The sequence below is a fragment of the Diaphorina citri genome, unplaced genomic scaffold (genome assembly GCF_000475195.1).
Source record: "Diaphorina citri unplaced genomic scaffold, Diaci psyllid genome assembly version 1.1 scaffold1411, whole genome shotgun sequence".
Lineage (NCBI taxonomy): Eukaryota > Metazoa > Arthropoda > Insecta > Hemiptera > Psyllidae > Diaphorina > Diaphorina citri.
In genome coordinates, this window is record NW_007378837.1 from 40,717 (window position 1) to 59,349 (window position 18,633).

Below are 18,633 nucleotides of genomic sequence, written 5' to 3' on the forward strand. Positions count from 1 at the left end.
ATACATACTGTATATACACGGCGTTCATACAAAATTTCCTTTAAATTTTTTTGCCATGACCGAGGTGGTTAAACATAGGGTCATTATAGCTAGGCTTGAATAAATAAATAAATAAATGTAGACATTACACAATCTTTAGAGATACTTGTCTCGGTGGTGTAGAGGTCAAGACGCTTGTCTGGTAAACAGGAGGGCGTGGGTTCGATCCCAGCCGAGGTATGGAATTTTATCCTAATTCAATTGAAAGACGAGGAAGAAGAAGACAGCCAGCCTAGTTAGCTTGGATGGTAGCGCGTCTACCTTGTAAGCGCTAGGTTGCGGGCTCGATCCTCCAATCGCCTCCTAGCACCCCCAATCGATTTTTTAAAACCAGGCATCGAATATTCAAAGCCAGTCTAACCCCCTATGGATCACTGAAGGTAAGCAACGTTGGGCTTGGTGGATGACCATTTGGGTAATCACGTGCTGCTTTTCCCGACCCCACTCAGGCTGGTTGAGGTAACTTGAGACCTTTCAAGCTAGTGGCCAAATAGAGGGTAAAATCTCAGTCACTAAAAGCCTCGATAGTTGTAACAGTGACGTCAAATACCTAAAAACTATTGTGACCCTATGTGAACTCTTTCTTCCCTTCTCCAGCCAAGGAGAAGGAGGAGAAAGAGGAGGAGTCTTCCCTTCTTCAGCCAAGTCTTTTCCCTTCCGAGTCCTCATGAATACCTTTTTTATCGTCTCTGACGTCACACTGACCTCCATTATACAGGGTGTGAAAATCCCTCCAAACACTTGTTTCTCGAATAACGCAGAAATGGTTGGAAAAATATTACCAAGAATATTTATATTTAAGACATCAGGTAGTTTCCACATAAAAGGTGAATTAATAAAATTTATATCAATAACAACTAGGAAGGAACAGGAACTTGTAAATACAAAAATGACCAATTTTGAGACAAATTTCAAAAGTTTGCCTTTTAAAAACTGTTCAGGATTTCTCTTTCTGATTTTCAAGATATATACGTAATTTGTACGTATCCCAAAACATATTTTTAGTAGTTAGGTGGTTTCCCTCTCCATTCGGCAACAACCCGCCTCCGCACATCACCTAACCTATAGCCTGAGTGGGCCCGAACTTTCCATTCAAATTTTCCACACAAATGCATAGGTACGTACTTATGTACATATATCTTCCATTAGGGAACGGAATGAACGTATAGCAAGATGTAAATCTATTTTTCACCACCTTCACTCAGCCTGAGAGTGGGCGCGTACTTTCAATTCAAAATTTTTACCCAAATGTATAGGTATGGGTTCTACACTGACAACGCAGTTCATGAACCTGGACAGGTCAAAGATCTCCTTGTTTTTGTCATGTTTCCTGTCAAGGTAGACAGATACAACAGGGATAGGTTTCTTTTCCCTATCCCAGACACGCATCAGTTTGAAATCTTTGAACCCGATAATTTGCAATTCATCCAGCTAAACTCCATACACAAAAAGTCCATACTGAGGCTCTGGTGTAGGGGCAACAGTCCCAAGGGATGGGTTAAGCTTATACGAATCCCACTATCAAATTTCTAAACAACAATGAATGTCACAAAAGATCTAACCAGGTCGCAGTGACCAAGGGCGTTTATTAAAGCCGATGGCCCTACCTTTACCAACAAACAACAATGAATAATGTTCGTTTGTCCTACTTTTTTCTTCTTCTTTTTTAAGGTGGGTACCTACGATTATGTGCGAATACTCGATTTCTAAGTACTTTTACTAAAAAAGGGGACTTTGGTTACCTTGTATATGAACTCCACCTCGTCCAGATCAAGGAGTGAAATGTGATTCCTCGGCACGACAGGTCCACTGAGGTGGTTAAACATAGGGTCAGTATAGCTAGGCTTGAAAAAATAAATAAATGTAGACATTACACAATCTTTAGGGATACCTGTCTCGGTGGTGTAGAAGTCAAGACGCTCGTCTGGTAAACAGGAGGGCGTGGGTTCGATCCCAGCCGAGGTATGGAATTTTATCCTAATTTATTTGAAAGACGAGGAAGAAGAAGACAGCCAGCCTAGTTAGCTTGGATGGTAGCGCGTCTACCTTGTAAGCGCTAGGTTGCGGGCTCGATTCCCGTCAGACGCGGATATCATCCTAAAGAGACAAGGAATGTTCTTGGAACATTCCTTTGTCTGGGTTTGTCCTATCCTGTCTTCCTTCTGTCTTTGTCCTATCCTGTCTTCCTTCTGTCTTGGTCCTATCCTGTCTTCCTTCTGTCTTGGTCCTATCCTGTCTTCCTTCTGTCTTTGTCCTATCCTGTCTTCCTTCTGTCTTTGTCCTATCCTGTCTTCCTTCTGTCGACAGTTTGCAAGAGAATGGAATTTCAACCTGGTATTCTCAAGTCCAACTTATAGCCAGTCTAATGGATTAGCGGAGAAGGCAGTTGCTATCTGTAAGAATCTGCTAAAGAAATCCAAAGAAGATAATACTGACATGAATGTTGCACTTCTCAACTACAGTTGATGTACTTGTTATCTGAGGAAGAAGAAGAACCAATGTGAGCTCAAAGTTTCAACTCGGCGAATTTATTTTTCAGATTAAAAACAACACAAATAAAATGGTAATAATTGCCAGTCTAGTTAGCTTGGTTGGTAGCGCGTCTGCCTTGCCCTAGGCCATCGGCTCAATTCCCGCCTGGAGCAGATTTTATCCTGAATGGATAATGTTCGTTTTCGGAACAGCTGGCTTTCTCCTGTCTTCCTTCTCTCTTTGATTTTGCGAAGATAAGACCTTAGCAGTTACAGTTCCCTCTATCAAACTTTTTTTTTTTAAAGTTAAAGTTTTTTTTTAAGTGAAGTGAACTGTTTCACCCCTTTTTATACCTCTAACTTACTTGACAGGTCTATTTCAAACTTCAAAAGGCTCGGACTCAGTGTTGGCACCAGAGTCATGTTGTTGTTTGACATATCCAGACGGACCAAGTTTGCCAGCTCCGATATCAGAAGTGGATCTGTTTCCTGGATGTAATTACTCGACAGATTCAAGCAGGATATGTGCGCTGACTCGAGGATACCTAGGATCTGCGTGATGTTCCCATCAGTGATGGAGAGTGACATGAGGTAGCGCCATTCTGGGATGTTCACTTCTAGCCGTACAAGTGAGATGTTACGGATGTGCAAGGCTGTGATTTTCTCATTGGGTTTCACTGTAGAGAAGAAAAAAAGTCATTATTAGTTTGTTAATATCATCACAATGACATTACCTAACTACCATTTTTCTTTTTGTCATTGACAGGGATTTCAGGCATCAGCTAAACTCCATACACAAAAAGTCCACACTGAGGCTCAGGTGTAGGGGCAACAGTCCCAAGGGATGAGTTGAGCTTATACGAATCCCAACTATCAAACTTCTAAACAACAACAATAAAAAAAAAATAATAATAAAAATAAACGTTCGTTTGTCCTACTTTTTTTTTCTTCTTTTTTAAGGTGGGTACCTACGATTATGTGCGAATACTCGATTTCTAAATACTTTTACTAAAAAGGGGACTTTGGTTACCTTGTATATGAACTCCACCTCGTCCAGATCAAGGAGTGAAATGTGATTCCTCGGCACGACAGGTCCACTATTCAGTGACAAGTTACCCACACATTAACCTCACCCAGCCTGAGAGGAGCTGGGGAAATCCAGCAGCACATAACTGCCCAGATGATCACCCGTCTGAATACCAACCATGTGCAACATTGATTAACTTCAGTGAAACATTGGAAACGTATGCATTCAACATGCTATCAGCACTGTTATGGAAAGTGTGTTCATAACTCCTTGAAATTCACATTCACAGACCAATAATTGAAAAGTTTTTTCTTCGGTCAGGCACTCACTATCAGGTAGGCCTGTTCAGGGGTACCTGTTGTCAGATCTACCTGATAGTGAGTGGCTGGCCTTACCTGAAGAATGAAGTCCTTCAATAAGTTGATGCTCACTGTCAATGAGCATGGTTTATTTATTTGGGTCGGTAATAAGCTAAGGTCGACGGTCGGTACTAAGCTAAGGTCGATGGTCGGTACTAAGCTAAGGTCGATGGTCGGTAATAGGCTATGGTCGATTCTCCATTTTGGACGCCTAAGTCTCAAAGACCCAGTCACACGGCATCTTGGGCATCTTACTTGCGGGCCACGGCAAATACCCAGCCGTCCGGAACACCCAATAGTCATAGGAGACCTTACCAAGTAGCAGCAGAAACACGAGTATCTCCCCGGTGATGATGTAGTAGATATAGTCGGTCCAGTCGCGGGGCGTCACACAGATCTGGGTGGGGTCCAAATGTATGACCGGCTCCTTGTAGTTGGAACAGAGGAGATCCGAAACGTCCGCGATGTGGTGCTTGTGTGCGATGAGCCACGTCTGAAATAGAATATGAACAGTAAATAATTAAATATCTTATGATTATGAACAATAAAATATATTATCTAATAGAAAATGAAGGATTGAATAGATGTGTTTTTCTTTCGAGAAACTTAGTTTTTCGAGAGAAAAATAAGCCTAATCATTCAACTAAAAAGACGAAGTATACAGTAGAAACAGGCACACAGCTCGTGGAGTTACAACTTCATGGGTGAGTATAATATATTTTTCGTTCCGAAATCAAAGAGAGTATCAAAGACGGTAGGACAGGATAGAATAGAATAGAATAGAATATACCTTGTTTATCCTACCCGAATAGGACTGAAAAGTCCCTTTACCCCAGCAGTCTAAACAAGGTCTTTACATACTGAAAAATAGTAGAAATACAACTTTCATATTTAGGGAAGGTGCTGAGACACACTTTGGTTTGGACAAGTACTTAAAAATGACATCTAAACGTGGCAATAATTTTTGAATAGTTTTTTTTTCTTTTTTTTTATAACCAAGAACTGTATTACCATAAAATAGATATTGCATATTGAACTAAATGAGACATTATAAGAACTGCTGGAAAAGGGACTCTTTAGCCCTACCTATGTGAGCAAGGCAAAATAAAGCATTTCAATTTGAACTCACCTCCATATCTGAGATATCAGCATGAGCTATCTGATTATTACTTTCATCTTCATCTCCATCTCCTTTCTCCTCTCTGTCTTCATTTGAGGGAGGCAATAGTTTGGACACATCTTTGCCATGCAGTTGCAGGAAGTCAGAGAATGTGGGGTCATCTTTATGCTGGAACAAAAGCAAACTACAGTTTATAGGTAATAAACTTGTAATAGCTAAGTAAGGGAAAGAATAGAGAACTTAAAGAAAAAAAAGCTTCTCTTTAATTCACAGTATTCTCCTAAAAAAAAAAAATAATAATAATAAAATAAAATAAAGAGCATGCTGTTCTGAGAAGAACCCTCCCTTATCTGTTGAAAATAAAATCCACCTCGGGTGAGAATCAAACCTTTGATCTAGCACTTACAACGCAGAAGTGGTACCTTCCAAGCTAATTGAGCTGGCAGATGTACATACATGTAATTGGGCACCTAACAAACTGGTGTTGACAAATAGAGAAAAAAAAATCAATACCTACTTAGTTAAGGTTAATGTAACTTCTTCTTCATCTTTGCCTTTTATTCATTTAGTTCAGATGATGTTGAGGTATCGGTAAGTTTGTGTCGACCTCTCAATCAGCTTAAGAGCGATGCTTTTATAGATCATAATACTAGTATTCAGTGCTAACAAATTTTTCTAGGAGTGACAAAAGATCTGACCTTTGCAACTCCACCCTTTGCTATTGATTATAGCACGAGGAAATTTGGTCTATTCTACTTTTCCTGCTGTAATAGTCCTACCTACTGATTCACCTCTCTTAATAGTCCCTCAGCCAGAGCATATTTCAAATTACCTTTCTACAAGTTCATTGAGGAGGATCTACTGTTTAACTTTTGACTCTTCCAGGCTTTGAAATCTTGTGTGTTCTGGTTTCAAGTCCCTGTTTCGGAGCTAATGTTGGAAGCTCCGATAGGCTGAGGCGTCCCTGGACATACTTACTCCAAGATTTGGTTTGGTGGTGTCACCTGCGGAAAGAAATGAGATCGAAATGATAACACTTGTGATCAACTCCTGAAGCTGGAAGTTGAATAATATTGTTCAAAACCTGGCTCCCATTCTAGAAGAAATTCATACTTTCCAAAAGTTATGGGCTCTTTGAATTCTATCTATTTAAATATTAATAATATTGCATGGAAGCTAACAAAAAAAAAAAAAAAAAAAAAAAAAAAAAAACATGCCATAACCATATACCGCTCTACAACAAAAAAAAACATAAAGAATTCCAAAATAGCTAGCTTCTGGCGAATGCCAGCCCTGGTAAACACAAGCTCTTTGAATTCTATCTATAGGAAGGTATTGTTTTTGGTCTAATTTTTTTTTAGCTTTAATATGGTTGCTAAACTACACTTCATTGTAAAAAAAAAAAAAAAGTGTTAAGGTAGGCAAGTAACCTACCAAGATTTGAACATTTTTCCACTTTTATTCTTAGACTAAATACATAGGGTGTTGTTGAAAAATCCAAAGGCAGCCTGTGCTTGATCTTCTCGATGATCATCCAATGAATGCAATTCTGCGGAACCTTTCCTTCCGGTGTTATATTTAGTTTAGACATCTGTCACTGGTTCCTTCTCTCCTCAAACTTTGCCTAATTTGTCCCTGGTTTATCAAACAGATGAAGTGTAAAGATACTTACATCCAAAAAGGAGAATTTAATATTATGATTGGTCGGAAAAAAAATAGGGCTGGATTTGACTTTTGAAACATAAATACTCTGGTACTTATTACTATGGATTAGGCATTTTCAAGATCCATTAAAATCTCAGATCCATTCAAATTATTAGATTAGAAGAGGGATTTTAGCAAGGCCTTGCCAATACTGTACAGTTCTTGGGATGATTTTTCACCACTATTCTTGACATTTCAGAATTTTATTTTAAAGCATTTCATAGAAAAAGGTTTTAATTTACGAGCACAGGGTAAAAGTTTTAATCTAAGAGCTCAGGGAACTCAGGATACTGGATTTAATTGAAATCATGAATAAAATTTCCAACAAATTTCGCACATGTTTTGCTAAAAATATTTTTGAAAGAAATTTTGAATTTTGGCGCTTCTGCTGGTTGATTTTCTTGAAAAAATCATCCAACCAATCAAATCATTTGGTTAATAATAAAAATACTCTCTTTTCATTGGTCACTATATGAGAGAAGTTAACGCTGTTTTTCAAACGAAAATTTCCAAAAAGAAAACGGCGCTAACTTCTCATACATAGTTTGGTGTGAATTCACACGACTTTCTATTACCTAAGCTACAACAAAAATTAATTTTTCGTTTTCTTCTCCAATAGGTATTTCGAGAAATAATCCTAATTCCTAAAAAGATGTGGGTTGAATTTCCAGACTTCTTTCGATCTTTTTTAAGAATTATTTTTAACCCTTTAACCCGTACAAGATAATCTCAAAAAGATAAAAGCTTGGATTGTAAATGAAATTGATTAAAAAAAAAATAAAAAAAATCAATGTACCTACCTACTTATTTGGAACCACTTTCGCAATACTTCAAGGCACAGCCATTCTTCTCAGGGAACGGGAAAGTTTCAAGCTAGGTAGGTACTGTTGAAAATGAAAAGTAAGGAAATATGCCACATATTTTTATTGTAAGCTTTTTTTTCTTCTTTTTTTTAAATAGATTTAAATATTTAAAATATAATTTTGTACCTAAATGTATTCAAAATAATAATATTTAATGTAAAAGTAAAAATATTTAAGAGATGATTTATAATATTTAATAAAATAATAATATAATTATTTATAATAAAATAGACAAGATAGGTACTTACTCTCCATGAAATTTCGGTAATCACTAAACCCTTAATATTAAATAATAATCTTATTAAATAATATAGACTTATTACATAATAATCTTATTTGTAGAATAAAAATAGATATATGATACTTGTGGTAGGAAAATAATTAACACCTATAAAAAATAAAATATAAGCCAAACAGAGCAATTATATAGGCACTGTATCTCATTTTTAATGTGGCATGAAAAACAATCTGTAAAATAGGTAATTTAATCATACAATAAAACAATGAAGTTCATTAAAATAATAATGAATAACAAATATTTTGATCATAATATCTGGTAAACAAAGATAAATATTGACAACCACAAAAAATAACAAGCATAAAAATAAAATATAATTCGTTAATAAAATAAAATGTACCTCAGTTGTTAAACTGTTGGCACATAGTTACTTTCATATTTAAATAAAATAAAATTGACAGTTTGTACATTGATTTAATTGAATAAGGGGGAAAAATCATTGTAAAAAATAAATGGAAAATTTCTATATTAATTTCATTTGAAATCAAAGATCATTCCAAAACCTCTGTTCAGGAAAAGTACTAGCTTTCTAATCACGAAGTCCGAGATTCGATTCTTGTACTAAAAGTTACATTAGCTTTTCTAACAAGCATTGACAAAATACTAATCTTATCTCAAGCAAACAAAAAACAAAATTTGCACGTGGTAAAATAAATATCACAAAATTCCACAAAATCAGAAAAAAGAAGCTCTTCAGCGAAATAATTTAAAAATCGAGGAAAGTCTAGATAGGACTAGACTCCCTTGTGTGTTAGATATGTACTTTAGACTGGCCCTTAGCTATAGAGGTGGGAAAAAAATCTTGGAAAAGTCTTGAATATCACTCGATTTCTAGTTCCATTTAGTGAGAAAACAGGTCCACACTTCTGATGTCGAGATGAGCAGCATGAGGTCTGGGCTCGGTTGTCAAAGCGGAGTTGTTCTCCAGGAACTTGACGCATCATGTCCAGAATGTTACTGCAGTTGATGTACTTGTTATCTGAGGAAGAAGAAGAAGAACCAATGTGAGCTCCAAGTTTCAACTCGGCGAATTTATTTTTCAGATTAAAAACAACACAAAATAAATGGTAATAATTGCCAGTCTAGTTAGCTTGGTTGGTAGCACATCTGCCTTGCCCTAAGCCGTGGGCATTCCTGCCTGGAGCAGATTTTATCCTGAATGGATAATGTTCGTTTTCGGAACAGCTGGCTTTCTCCTATCCTGTCTTCCTTCTCTCTGTGATTTCGGGAAGATAAGACCTTAGCAGTTACAGTTCCCTCTATCAAACTTTTTTTTTTTTTTTTTAAGTGATACTGAAAATGGCTGTTTCACCCCTTTTTATACCTCCAACTTACTTGACAGGTCTATTTCAAACTTCAAAAGGCTCGGACTCAGTGTTGGCACCAGAGTCATGTTGTTGTTCGACATATCCAGACGGACCAAGTTTGCCAGCTCTGATATCAGAAGTGGATCTGTTTCCTGGATGTAATTACTCGACAGATTCAAGCAAGATATGTGTGATGACTCGAGGATGCCTAGGATCTGCGTGATGTTCCCATCGGTGATGGAGAGTGACATGAGGTAGCGCCATTCTGGGATGTTCACTTCTAGCCGTACGAGTGAGATGTTACGGATGTGCAAGGCTGTGATTTTCTCATTGGGTTTCACTGTAGAGAAGAAGAAAAAAAGTCATTATTAGTTTGTTAATATCATCACAATGACATTACCTAACTACCATTTTTCTTTTTGTCATTGACAGGGATTTTACCCACCATTCAGTGACAAGTTACCCACACATTAACCTCACCCAGCCTGAGAGGAGCTGGGGAAATCCAGCAACACATAACTGCCCAGATGATCACCTGTCTGAATACCAACCATGTGCAACATTGATTAACTTCAGTGAAACATTGGAAACGTGTGCATTCAACATGATATCAGCACTGCTATGGAAAGTATGTACATAACTCCTTGAAATTCACATTCACAGACCAACAATTGAAAATTTTTTCTTAGGTCACCCACTCACTATCAGGTAGGCCTGTTCAGGTGTACCTGTTGTCAGATCTACCTGATAGTGAGTGGCTGGCCTTACCTGAAGAATGAAGTCCTTCAATAAGTTGATGCTCACTGTCAATGTGACAGCAGTAAATAGCTGATCCAAATTTTCTACATCTTGAACTCTGTGTGTTGTTAAGAGGTGGACACTCTTCTGGGGCCTTCCGAAAACATTCCAAGCCTTTCAAATCTGAACTGGCACTCGAGCTCTGTGTGTTGTTAAGAGGTGGACACTCTTCTGGGGCCTTCCGAAAACATTCCAAGCCTTTCAAATCTGAACTGGCACTTGAGTGTGAAACATTCAAAATGTAAAGAACAAATATGACGCAGAAGAATGTACACATACTCTGGAGGTAATACATTCAAAGTGCACAGCTGCTGTGATATGAGTGTGAGAGCTCAGCTACAGATGTAGCTGAAAAATAAATAATACAATAAAATTTAAATGGGTTTTGGTAAATATAAAAATAAGAAGACTAGAGATTAGACATTTCATTACTTCAAATTAACCTGTACTACTTACACAAAAATCCATTATAAGTATATTAAAAGTACAATATTATAAGTCTGTAATAGTCTGTATATCTGTAAGACCACATAACTAGTGAGCCTATGCCACTAGTTTCTTTATTTACTGTTTAAATCCTCCTTGAGATAAGAGTGTAGAATATCCCTGAAGGCTGATTTGTACTAAACACTCCAGCTAAAAATAGATAAATATATGATCTCCTGTGTTGATAATTTCTGTGAGTTTTCTGCTGTAGATAGCCTTCAGTAGATTCAAGGATAGTATGAAAAAAATTTCACAAATAAATGTATTTTTACTTTGAATACCTATCAGAATTTAACTTTGACTTCCTACTTCCTGTGAGTAGGTAAACATTTACACACAGCATGTCTCTTGAGCAAGAGAATTTCCTATGACTTTCTAGATAGCAAGTCTCTTGTACAAGTCAACTTGCACAATATGATTGCCAGTTGCTTTTCTTGGGGATTTCTGAAGATGGACAGTTTTTTACTTACCAATGGCAGAGATAGTTTGAGCTGTGAGCTCATGAATGACTAGAAAAGAGTTAACACAGGTGGGTTTTGTATGGTGTGAAAGTCTAGGTTCTAGATGGGTCTACATGGTGTTTCCACGAATGTTCTGTTTTCCACAAACTTAAAATACCTTACTCCTTACTTCAAATCTCTCCTATCATGAACTTTATGCTTTATTGAAAAAAATATTTTTGGATTTTTTTTTTCTTTCTTTGAAAAACAGAAAACAGAAAGTAAAAATCAAAACAAAGTGGTGTGAACAGCACACGCCTTTTCATTACACTAGTACGGGGGAGCTGGATCTGTTTCTGGAAGCAAAACTTTCTGTGGTAAGATCGGACACAAGTGGTGGTGTACCTACGTACTTGGTTCTTGTTTTTTTTTTTTAGTAGATACCTACCTTAGTTACCAAACCAAAAATACCTACCTACCTAAGTTACATATCTAAACAAATACCTAGGTAGGTACTTACCAAATATTTTTTTGTACTTACGGTACTTATTATTTTTTTTCTCCTTTTCAATCGTAGAGAAACGAAAAGACCGACTGCTGGAAGCAAACTGTTGAACATTTAGAACGAACGTTTTCCTCTTGTCTTAAATGGAAGAAAAGTGCTTTTATTAGCTACCTATACATTATTCTTGTTTGTTCTCGATTAGGGAAGAGGAAGAGAGGGACTTTAATGTGGGCAATGGTTAGCTACATAAGTATACCTAGGTTGTAAGATATACCTACTATGGAACATAGAACTGTTGCTTTTCGGTAAAAAATATAAATACCTACCTACCTAACAGGTAACAGGTCGATTCCTACCTACCTACATAAAAAGTTATGGAAAATCCCTAAATCTGAGGTCAAAACTCCCAACAGATAGAATAAAGAACCAAAAGGTAAAAGTATTCTTGTTCATAGCACATTGCATACATACTGTATATACACGGCGTTCATACAAAATTTCCTTTAAATTTTTTTGCCATGACCGAAATAGGTATATTGGATTGCATAGGTACCTACTTATATCTTCCATTAGGGAACGGAATGAACGTATAGCAAAATGTAAATCTATTTTTCACCACCTTCACTCAGCCTGAGAGTGGGCGCGTACTTTCAATTCAAAATTTTTACCCAAATGTATAGGTATGTACTTATATCTATCATTAAGGGGAACTATTCTCGTATATAGCAAGATGTAAATCTATTTTTCATTCTGTCATAGAATGGCGTATGACATCATTGGAGAAGGTTTTCAATCAGTCAGACGGGGGCGGTTATGATGGAGCATGTTTTGGCAGAATGCCCTGAAGTCTGGAAGCAAAGGGAGGGGATGTGAATAACGAATTAGTTATTCTTCCCGAGGGAATAGAACCAAGAGACCAGTGGCAAATGTAAGAAAAAAATCTTTCCTGAAAATAAAGAAACTTCATTTAGGTTATTCATTTATTTATCTTATCAATATTTCAAAGAGGGCTACTCATTTTTACAATAGTCCCTAAATTTGTGTTCTGAAGCGATGCAATATTGACATCAGTCCAAGGAGCATGTACCTGTGTTTCTACGTACCTAGATAGTTTTGTTTTTTAAGGATAACATACTTATGACTAGCAGCCGGGTATATGGCTTACAAGAAATCTGCTTCATGTTTCCTTGCAATATCTTTCTCTATACCTAGATGTTAAAGCACACTAATTGAATACTGAGGGATCAAATCCGTAGAATCATCTCCCCTTCCCCCAAGTTAGTTCTACAATTCAACTGAACTACTAGTAGAAATACCTATTCGTAAATGGGGCTGTGTTTAAAAAGCTGAAGTATATTCTATTATCCTCTGGTTTAATCCCGTAGATTCGTCACTGAGATTCAGGAGAGGAAATGTAGCAGATTGAAAACAGACTTCGGAACAGAAGGAACAATGTTTCTCCCCGTGACCCACGCGTCCCATGGCGCCTTCAATGGCGCCCACCTATACGGGGGTCGGGAAAAGCACGCGAATGCCCAGATAGTCAGCCACCCATCCGGATACTAACTACGCGCAACGTTGCTTAACTTCAGAGGTCCGCAGGGTACTGGTGAATTCAACGTGCTATCACCACTGCGCTAGGTAGATGATTACTGATGAGATGATGAGCTTTGAGTAAAAAGTTTATACACATGAGAATAAGAACCTACTTACTCTGATTTCAATACAATTCTCAAAAGACTGAACAAGGTTTTATTATTATTATTATTATTATTATTATTATTATTATTATTATTATTATTAATTCTCTTTTAGATTTGACTTAAAGCACGAAAATGGGTTTTGGTAAATATAAAAATAAGTAGACTAGAGATTAGACATTTCATTACTTCAAATGAGTAGGGCATTTTATTACTTCAAATTGACCTGTACTACACAAAAATCCATTATAAGTTTTTAAAAGTACAAATATAAGTCTGTAATAGTCTGTATATCTGTAAGACCACATAACTAGTGAGCCTATGCCACTAGTTTCTTTATTTACTGTTTAAATCCTCCTTGAGATAAGAGTGTAGAATATCCCTGAAGGCTGATTTGTACTAAACACTCCAGCTAAAAATAGATAAATATGTTCTCCTGTGTTGATAATTTCAGAGTTTTCTGCTGTAGATAGCCTTCAGTAGATTCAAGGCTAGTATGAAAAAAATTTCACAAATAAATGTATTTTTACTTTGAATACCTATCAGAATTTAACTTTGACTTCCTACTTCCTGTGAGTAGGTAAACATTTACACACAGCATGTCTCTTGAGCAAGAGAATTTCCTATGACTTTCTAGATAGCAAGTCTCTTGTACAAGTCAACTTGCACAATATGATTGCCAGTTGCTTTTCTTGGGGATTTCTGAAGATGGACAGTTTTTTACTTACCAATGGCAGAGATAGTTTGAGCTGTGAGCTCATGAATGACTAGAAAAGAGTTAACACAGGTGGGTTTTGTATGGTGTGAAAATCTAGGTTCTAGATAGGTCTACATGGTGTTTCCACGAATGTTCTGTGTTCCACAAACTTAAAGTAGGTACCTTATTTCAAATCTCTCCTATCATGAACTTTATACTTTATTGAAAAAATATTTTTGGATTTTTTTTTTTCTTTCTTTGAAAAAGTTGAAAAACAGAAAACAGAAAGTAAAAATCAAAACAAAGTGGTGTGAACAGCACACGCCTTTTCATTACACTAGTACGGGGGAGCTGGCTTCCGAAACCACTCTTTCAGCCCTAACAACCTCCTAACAGTCCTAACCCCCCTTCGTCTTCAAATCGCCTTCTTTCCGTCCTCCCAAACCCACGGATCTCACCAACCTCTCACCTCTCCTCCAGACTTCGCCGTCATTCCCAACTGAAGTCAGTTCTTCGTCTGAAGTCAGTTCTTCGTCCCTCTCAAACCTACGTTTGCTTTGAAAACCCCTCTTCCCAGTTCTCAGATGCCCCTTTGCCTCCAACAATTACTCTTTCTCCTCTTTTCTGTTTTCTCTCAAAGAGTTGTTTTTCTCAATATTTCATGTCCCCTCTTTTGCAATCTTTCACCTCCCCTCTTTTACACTCGGTCATTCTCCCCTCTTTTGTACTTGTTCCCATCTTCCCTTTTGCAGTCGGTTGCTCTCTCTTCTTTTTCTCTTATTTTCTATTCCCTGTTTCCTCTCCAATTCAATTCTTCCTATTTTTCCGTGTACCACCTCTTTTAATTCTCTTTTTGCCTTCCCTTCCCCTGTCTTTGGCTCTTTTTCGTCTCTCTTTCTATCTCTCCCTCTCTCTTTCATTCTATTCCTCCTTTCCCATAATTCACCATCTTCTCCCTCTCCCATACTCTCTCTCCTCTTTTCTGTTTTCTCTCAAAGAGTTGTTTTTCTCAATATTTCTATGTCCCCTCTTTTGCAATCTTTCACATCCCCTCTTTTACACTCGGTCATTCTCCCCTCTTTTGTACTTGTTCCCATCTTCCCTTTTGCAGTCGGTTGCTCTCTCTTCTTTTTCTCTCATTTTCTATTCCCTGTTTCCTCTCCAATTCATTTCTTCCTATTTTTCCGTGTACCACCTCTTTTAATTCTCTTTTTGCCTTCCCTTTCCCTGTCTATGGCTCTTTTTCGTCTCTCTTTCTATCTCTCCCTCTCTCTTTCATTCTATTCCTCCTTTCCCATAATTCACCATCTTCTCCCTCTCCCCTCCCCTCTATTTCTCACTTTCTCCCTCTGTCCATTTCTCTATCACTCTCTCACAAACCCCCCAATCTTCCTCGTCAGAGTCTCCAAATCAAAAAAAGTACTGAATTTTGAGCTCAAGGTATAGAAGAACTGTCTTTTTATTCAAAGGTACTGAATTCAGTACTATTGTACTGTCTTTGGACACCCCGTTCCACGTATTTTGTGATTTGATTTATTTGAATATTTTTGGGCTTGACTCACAACTCACATTAAAATTATTATTGCTCACAGTATAAGTAGGTAATTTTTCCAGGTAATCACCCATCCAAGTACGACCCATGCTCAGTGTTGCTTAACTTCAGTGGTCTGCTGGAAACTGATGCATTCAATCTGATATACCTAGACACTGGCTACTAATATACTGTAGGTATTTCTTCAACTAAAATAGCGGGCCCCCCCTTAGGCATAATCCTGGTTACGCCCATGCCCCTCCCCTCTATTTCTCACTTTCTCCCTCTGTCCATTTCTCTATCACTCTCTCACAAACCCCCCAATGTTCCTCGTCAGAGTCTCCAAATCAAAAAAAGTACTGAATTTTGACCTCAAGGTATAGAAGAACTGTCTTTTTATTCAAAGGTACTGAATTCAGTACTATTGTACTGTCTTTGGACACCCCGTTCCACGTATTTATGATCTCCTGTGTTGATAATTTCTGTGAGTTTTCTGCTGTAGATAGCCTTCAGTAGATTCAAGGATAGTATGAAAAAAATTTCACAAATAAATGTATTTTTACTTTGAATACCTATCAGAATTTAGACTTTGACTTCCTACTTCCCGTGAGTAAACATTTACACACAGCATGTCTCTTGAGCAAGAGAATTTCCTATGACTTTCTAGATAGCAAGTCTCTTGTACAAGTCAACTTGCATATTCTGTTATCACCACATCGGACCACAAGCACGCTATGTTTCGTTAAATCTTCTTTTTTCCTTCCTCAAGGGAGAAGGAAACGTTGAAAGTCAAAATAATTATGGGGGTAAAAGAAGGAGAAGGACAATAAGGAGAAGAAAAAGAAGGAGGAGAAGAAGAAGAAGGAGAAGGAGAAAAAGAAGAAGAAGAAGGAGAAGAAGAAAAAGAAGAAGAAAAAAAAGGAAAAGAAGAAGAACAAGAAGAAGAAAAAGGAGAAGAAGAAGGAGAAGAAGAAGAAGAAGAAGAAGAAGAAGAAGAAGAAGAAGAAGAAGAAGAAGAAGAAGAAGTCCACGTATTTTGTACGCAAGACTACGTCACGTTTGCATATCTGGGGATCTTCAGCCAGTTCCTCCCTTCTAGAGCCTCACTGCCTCCTCTTCTCTTTCAACCTCCCAACTCCCTCTTCGTCCTCCATAACCTCTCTTTCCACCCAAACAATCCCCTAACCCTCCTTTGCCTTCAACTGAATACCTTCCATTCTCCCAGAGCCTCACTGCCTCAACTTCCCTTTCGACCTCCCAGCTCCCTCTTCGTACTCCGAAACCCCTCTTTCAGCCCTAACAACCTCCTAACCCCCCTTCGCCTTCAAATCGCCTTCTTTCCGTCCTCCCAAACCCACGGATCTCACCAACCTCTCACTTCTCCTCCAGACTTCGCCGTCATTCCCAACTGAAGTCAGTTCTTCGTCCCTCTCAAACCTACGTTTGCTTTGAAAACCCCTCTTCCCAGTTCTCAGATGCCCCTTTGCTTCCAACAAGGCACTCGAGTGTGAAACATTCAAAATGTAAAGAACAAATATGACGCAGAAGAATGTACACATACTCTGGAGGTAATACATTCAAAGTGCACAGCTGCTGTGGTATGAGTGTGAGAGCTCAGCTACAGATGTAGCTGAAAAATAAATAATACAATAAAATTTAAATGGGTTTTGGTAAATATAAAAATAAGAAGACTAGAGATTAGACATTTCATTACTTCAAATTAACCTGTACTACTTACACAAAAATCCATTATAAGTATATTAAAAGTACAATATTATAAGTCTGTAATAGTCTGTATATCTGTAAGACCACATAACTAGTGAGCCTATGCCACTAGTTTCTTTATTTACTGTTTAAATCCTCCTCCAACAACCCCTCTTTCAACTTCCGTTCCAAGCTTTCAGCCGCTCCTTTGCCTCTTTCAACTTCCCCGATACTTTCCTAGACCCCCTTCCCCCACCGCCTTTTCGGGAGAAATTCCTGTCCTAAACAACCTCCTCACCATTCTGAAATCCAGCCAGTTTTTTGTCCCTCCGAAACCTACGTTTGTCTTCAAAAACCCCTCTTCCCACCTCTCCAGACGCTACTTTGCCCTCAATGGCCTTCCATTAACTTCCCTTACTTTGCCCTTCCATTAACTTCCCTTTCAACCTCCCAAATTCCCCTTCCCAAATAAGTTCCCTCGATCCTTCCCCCAACCTCGCAAATCCCCTCCGTCCTAAACATCCTTCCCACCATTCTCGAGTTTTTCCCTCCCTCTCGAACCTCCCATGAAAACTCCCAGACCATCCAAAACCTCCCCCTGAGCCTTCCCCAACGTTTTCAACTCCAGTAAAGGTTTTTCGGTCCCGCGAGCAGTACCTTTTCCGAAGCTTCCGGGGGATTTTTCCTTTATTTTACGTTTCAATTTGTGTAAACTCCAGGTCTATTGTTTGGGAAAATCCCATTGTTTCGAAAAATTCCTCCATTGTTTGTGTTGAAATAACAATTTATTTTGCAATCAATCAACATATTTTTTTGTTTTATCTTTTTTCAATTTTCAAAGAATTTGTAGAATCTCTTTAGATTTCGGCCGTATCGCTACGTTTGCAGTTTGTGCTACTTGGACAATAGAAAGCTGTTTGCAAGACTTAGTTGCCTACAGGGTCTCCGTCTCCATAATAGTTAAGTCAGCATAATTATCCCTAGGTCAGTAGCATAAATATGCAATGAACCTATAACTTTGGTCAGGGGAAACCCCCTAAATAGATCTGTTTTTGGGATTGAATAATAGGAAACTACCCACTTACAAAATAAATATGGTACCTATACCTTATATTACTTCTCTTTATCTCTCTTCTAACCTCTTGGTGAACTCTTACATTTAAAATTCTGTAGAAAAAATATCCGACTCATTTTAAATTATATTTATTAGCCTCCTCCACTAAGGAATGAACAATGAACATGAATCACATCCTTCTCCTACTTGGAAAAAAGAGGAAGAGGAAGAAGAAGAAGAAGAAGGAAAAGGAGGAGGAGGAGAAGGAGGAGGAGGAGGAGGAAGAGAAGGAAAAGGATGAGGAGGAGGGGGAGAAGAAGAAAAAGAAGAAAGTGCTGGGTGAACAGTTCCGTTCTTCTTCTTTCCTTCTCCTTCTTCATCTTCCTCCTCCTCTTTGTCTCCTTCTCCTCCTCTCCTTCTTTTTCCTCCTCTTATTCTTCTTCTCCTCCTTCTTCTTCTTCTCCTCCTCGTCTGTTCCGTTGTTCTCCATGGGCGTTCTCATCCACTCAACCTCAACGTATCAACCTACA

At 37.9% G+C, this 18,633-nt stretch overlaps 2 protein-coding genes and 1 long non-coding RNA gene across 3 annotated transcripts; all 3 read right to left on the bottom strand.

Moving 5' to 3' along the window:
* Nucleotides 1–1,236: 1,236 nt before the first annotated feature.
* LOC103515768 lies at nt 1,237–3,981 on the bottom strand. Its single transcript, XM_026828367.1, has 5 exons — nt 3,933–3,981; nt 2,865–3,187; nt 2,476–2,517; nt 1,782–1,883; nt 1,237–1,470 (listed from the first exon to the last, which is right to left on the bottom strand). Exons 1-5 carry the CDS (start codon nt 3,979–3,981, stop codon nt 1,237–1,239), a joined length of 750 nt encoding a protein of 249 aa, XP_026684168.1.
* Nucleotides 3,982–3,991: 10 nt separating this feature from the next.
* LOC103515769 (protein halfway-like) lies at nt 3,992–10,177 on the bottom strand. Its single transcript, XM_008480713.2, has 6 exons — nt 10,152–10,177; nt 9,957–10,120; nt 9,217–9,528; nt 8,706–8,860; nt 5,026–5,184; nt 3,992–4,389 (listed from the first exon to the last, which is right to left on the bottom strand). The coding sequence occupies exons 1-6, from the start codon at nt 10,175–10,177 to the stop codon at nt 4,108–4,110; spliced, it is 1,098 nt and encodes a 365-aa protein (XP_008478935.2). The 3' UTR covers nt 3,992–4,107.
* A 5-nt stretch (nt 10,178–10,182) lies between these two features.
* Nucleotides 10,183–11,182, bottom strand: LOC113470144. Its single transcript, XR_003393311.1, has 2 exons — nt 10,943–11,182; nt 10,183–10,334 (listed from the first exon to the last, which is right to left on the bottom strand). It is a non-coding gene; the product is annotated as an uncharacterized LOC113470144 (long non-coding RNA).
* Between the last annotated feature and the right edge of the window lie 7,451 nt (nt 11,183–18,633).

Coding starts and splice junctions, on each gene's coding strand:
- LOC103515768 (XM_026828367.1), bottom strand. CDS start 3,981: ATGCTCATTGACAGTGAGCATCAACTTATTGAAGGACTTCATTCTTCA. Junction 2,518..2,864: donor ACCTGTCAAGTAAGTTAGAG/GTATAAAAAGGG, acceptor CTTCTTCCTCAG/ATAACAAGTACATCAACTGT. Junction 1,471..1,781: donor AGGTGGAGTTCATATACAAG/GTAACCAAAGTC, acceptor TATGGAGTTTAG/CTGGATGAATTGCAAATTAT.
- LOC103515769 (XM_008480713.2), bottom strand. CDS start 10,177: ATGTTTTCGGAAGGCCCCAGAAGAGT. Junction 9,529..9,956: donor TGAAGGACTTCATTCTTCAG/GTAAGGCCAGCC, acceptor TCTTCTCTACAG/TGAAACCCAATGAGAAAATC. Junction 8,861..9,216: donor GTTTGAAATAGACCTGTCAA/GTAAGTTGGAGG, acceptor CTTCTTCCTCAG/ATAACAAGTACATCAACTGC.